General features: G+C 47.0%; 1 protein-coding gene across 1 annotated transcript in view; it reads right to left on the reverse strand.

Moving 5' to 3' along the window:
* Izumo2 (IZUMO family member 2) overlaps nt 1–1,248 on the reverse strand; it is a 13,713-nt gene extending 12,465 nt beyond the window's left edge. The window contains exons 1-2 of the mRNA XM_005366856.1: nt 1,017–1,248; nt 861–935 (exon numbers count right to left, since the gene is read on the reverse strand). Of these exons, the coding sequence (XP_005366913.1) occupies nt 861–935; nt 1,017–1,248 (307 nt within the window). The remainder of the gene's footprint in view (nt 1–860; nt 936–1,016) is intronic.
* Nucleotides 1,249–3,945: the final 2,697 nt, after the last annotated feature.

The raw sequence follows: 3,945 nt of genomic DNA on the forward strand, positions 1-3,945 counted from the left end.
TAAGCCAGACCCAAAAAGAGGAACATGGGATGTACTCACTCATATTTGGTTTCTAGCCATAATTAAAGGACAGTGAGCTTATAATTCGCAATCCTACAAATAACGGGTTTAATGTCACAAAGAATCTGAACTCTGCCAGGCTCCTAATTGTTTGGGAATGAAAATATGTGTGCAGACTGTGTGTGCTTGAAAAACCGGCTGGTCCTGGCGACTCCTGGCGCTTGGAGAGAGCTGCACGGCTGGCCTTGAACTCACTCTAACTGGGGCAGAATTCTAAGTCACGGTCCTCCTGCCTGAGCTTCCTGAGTCGCTAGGATGACAGGCTCGGGGTAGACTGGTGGAAAGTTACTGCAGATGTTAGATTACTTGGAAAGCAGCTGTAGAGAGAAGAAAGGCAGAAGGATAGAGAGGCTTGGTCTGACCTTAGGTGGAGCTATGTTTATTGACTGCGAGACCGCAGACGGCCCGAATGCCTACAAGGAAGATGGGACTTTTATGCGGCAGAAATGATTTCCGTAGTCTGCAAAAGAAGCTGGAAATTGTAGTCTTTCGACAGGAAACTCTCGACAAACTCTCCATTTATAAAAACCGTAGTGTCTGAGAAGCACAAGAAAACAGAAGTGTGTGGCCGATCACGCCTTGTCATGGGCATCGTGGAGATAGGAGTGTCCCGCATACATCTTCCACTCTGTGTGACTCTGGTCACCTGGCCTCTCTGAGCCTCAGCTTTTCTCCCTCTCCGAAACGGGAATCTCAAACATCTGCCTCACAGTAAAGGTCACAGGCTTTTGTTAGCTGCCCAGGGGAGACGTGTAGGAGTGCGGAAAGGGAGCCCAGGAGGTGGCTAAAGGGTCTCCTACCTGTCAGAGAGTTGGCCTTTATGTACTGGGTCTGGTTCGTGAAGGAGGTCACCACGTTCTCCAGGTTATCCACACCTGCAGACCAGAAGGGAGGCTTCGTCACATCAGGAGGTCCACCCCTGCCCCGGCCTCTCCCCCACGCACCCAAGCACACACCCACTTTCCCCACGAATGCGTTCGTGGAGTAGTCCCTGAAGAAAGACCCCTCCATGCCCAGCAGCAGAGCCTGCGCGCGTGCCTGCAGCTCTTCCAGGTGGAAGCGCTTGGGAATGATGGCCGTGCGCAGCTGGCTGAGGGCACCTTGCACCAACTGGTCGCATTGCAGGCAGCCCCAGCCCCCTGGACCGCTCAGGCTGCACAGAAGCGCCAGGGCCAAGGCCAGAGGCATGGTGGGGGCTTTGTGACATCACAGGGGAGGTCCCAGAATGCTCTCAAGATGTATCCAGAACTCTGGAATTCAGTCACTTAACACACTTTTTGAGCATCTGCTGGATGCTGCTGCAAGTCCCCAAGAGCCTGAGAAAGATGGAAGCATCCAGCCCTCCTGTCATTTAAATTCACTAATTTAACAGATTTTCTTTCCTTCTTTTTTCTTCACTTTTTTCTTTATCCTCCTTGTCTCTTAAAAATATTTAAGATTTTGAGGCAAGGTGTGGTGGTGCACACCTTTAATCCCACCACTATGAAGGCAGAGGCAGGCGGATCTCTGTGAGTTCTAGGTGAGCCTGGTCTACACAGTGAGTTCTAGGACAGCCATGGCTACATAGTGAGACATCGTCATATATATGTGTGTGCACGTGTGTGTGTATGTGTATATATTTGAGAATTTCACATAAGCATGCACTGTATTTTGACCATATTCATCCCCAACCCCCAGTCCTCCCAGGCTCACCCTCACCCTGTTCCTCCTTTTCTCCCTTTCTCCAGTCTTCCCCCATCTCTCTCCCTCTTTATTTCTCTTCTAAGATTGTGTTGTGTGATGTTTTACTCCTCTGACTTTTTTGGCTTTTTGGGGGGCAGCCATACAGCTCCCAAAAAACCATACACGGAGGCTTATTAGCTATGATGCCCAGCCTTGGCTTGTTTTTGGCCAGTTCTTAAATTATCCCATCTGACCTTTGCCTCTGGGCTTTTTCCTTTTCTTACTTCTGTATATCTTAGTTTCACTCTTACTCTGTGGCTGGCTGCTGGTGTAGGAGGTCCTTCTGTATTTGTGTTGATTTCATTGGTTGAATAAAGAAGCTGCCTTGGCCTTTTGATAGGGCAGCCCTTAGGCGGGCGGAGTAGACAGAACAGAATGCTGGGAAAAAAGGGAAGTGTGGCAGACGCCATGATTCTCCTACTCAAGACGGACGCTGGTTAGACTCATGATGGAAGAAGGTCATTGGTTAATAAAGAAACTGCCTTGGCCCATTTGATAGGCCAGCCCTTAGGTGAGTTGAGTAGACAGAACAGAATGCTGGGAAGAAAGGAAGTGAGCTCAGATGCCATAGCTCTCCTCTCTGAGGCAGACACAATGAAGCAAGCTGCCAGATCAGACATGCTGAATCTTTCCTGGTAAGACTGGTGCTACACAGATTACTAAATATGGGTTAGGCAAGATGTAAGAATTAGCCATTAAGAAGCTGGAACTAATGGGCCAAGCAGTGTTTAAATGAATGCAGTTTGTGTGTTGTTATTTTGGGAGTAAAGCTAACCATGTAGGAGCCGGGTGGGATGAAAAGCAGGCCTGCCCGCAGCTCCTCCTACAAACTCATACCGGTAAGCCACAGTCAAGTGGCCATACACATTAATAGAAATGGGTTAAGCAAGATGTGAGAGTTAGCCAGTAAGAGGCTAGAGCTAATGGGCCAGACAGTAATCTAATTAATACAATTTCCATGTGGTTATTTTGGGGGTTAAGCTAGCCAGGTGGGATGGAACAAGGGGGTCCCGTGTTACAACTGCTACAGGCTGCGTAGCTGGAGGGCTGCCCCTGGTACCCCCCTCTCCTTGCTCTCTTGATCCTCCTGTGCTCATTTCTCCTTCTAGTTACAGTCTCTGCCTGCCAGCCACGCCTATTCCTGCTCCTGCCTTGCTATTGGCCATTCAGCTCTTTATTAGACCAGCAGGTCTTTTAGACAGGCAAAGAATCTTAACTTCACAGAGTTCAACAATTGCAGCATAAACAAAAGTCACGCACCTTAAAATAATATACTACAAGTATGTCATGTAGCCCAGGCTGGTTTTGAACTCTATATTTTTCTGAGAATGACTTTGACTTCCCAGTCCTCCTGCCCCAGCCTCCTGAAATCATGAATTACAGGCATGCATCACTCTCCTGGCTACTTTACCTAATTGTAACTAAACTTTTAAAAGTTGAAGGGGCCAGTGAGGTGGCTCAATGAGTCCTCAAGCCTGAGGACCTGGGTTTAATCTCCAGGTAACATGATGGAAGGCCAGAACTGACTCTCTAAAAGTTGCCCTCTGACCTAACATTCACTGTGACATGAGCCCCTCCCCCAATACACATGTAATTAAAAATGTTTAACACTGAACTTCAGGGTTGAAGAGATAATGATTCAGGGAAGTGTAAATTTAGTTAATCTTATTAATAAAAGCCAGGAGTCAGATATCAGGGTAAAAACCTGAAGGATTGGAAAAGCAATGGGGCAGCCACCAGTGACTTCCCACTTCTTCTGTTCCTCTCTCCAAAAGGTCGAGTCTCTCTCTGCCCCGCCCTAGCACTTCCTGTCTCCTCTCTGGACAGACCTCCAGGCCTCTATGGTAGCTAGTAGCTTGCTCTGGCTCCCAGCAAGCTCTATTTGTCAGAACAGAAACAAAGTATCACACAGCATTTCCCCCTTTTTGTCTAAATAAAAAGTGAAGGTTTTAACTAACATAGTAAAACTAGATACAATTAGTACAATAACTATATACAAATATATGCAGGCAATAATTTCATTAACAATGTCTAGTTCATTATCATTTTACAAAGTAAGAGAAAATACTCCATTATCTATCCTATCTTGGTGAGTCTTATATGACTTCATGCATGGTATAAGTAAAAAGACTACGGAAACCCTGGATGGTTAGGTTGTCCACC

This window comes from Microtus ochrogaster, unplaced genomic scaffold (assembly GCF_000317375.1).
Source record: "Microtus ochrogaster isolate Prairie Vole_2 unplaced genomic scaffold, MicOch1.0 UNK14, whole genome shotgun sequence".
NCBI lineage: Eukaryota > Metazoa > Chordata > Mammalia > Rodentia > Cricetidae > Microtus > Microtus ochrogaster.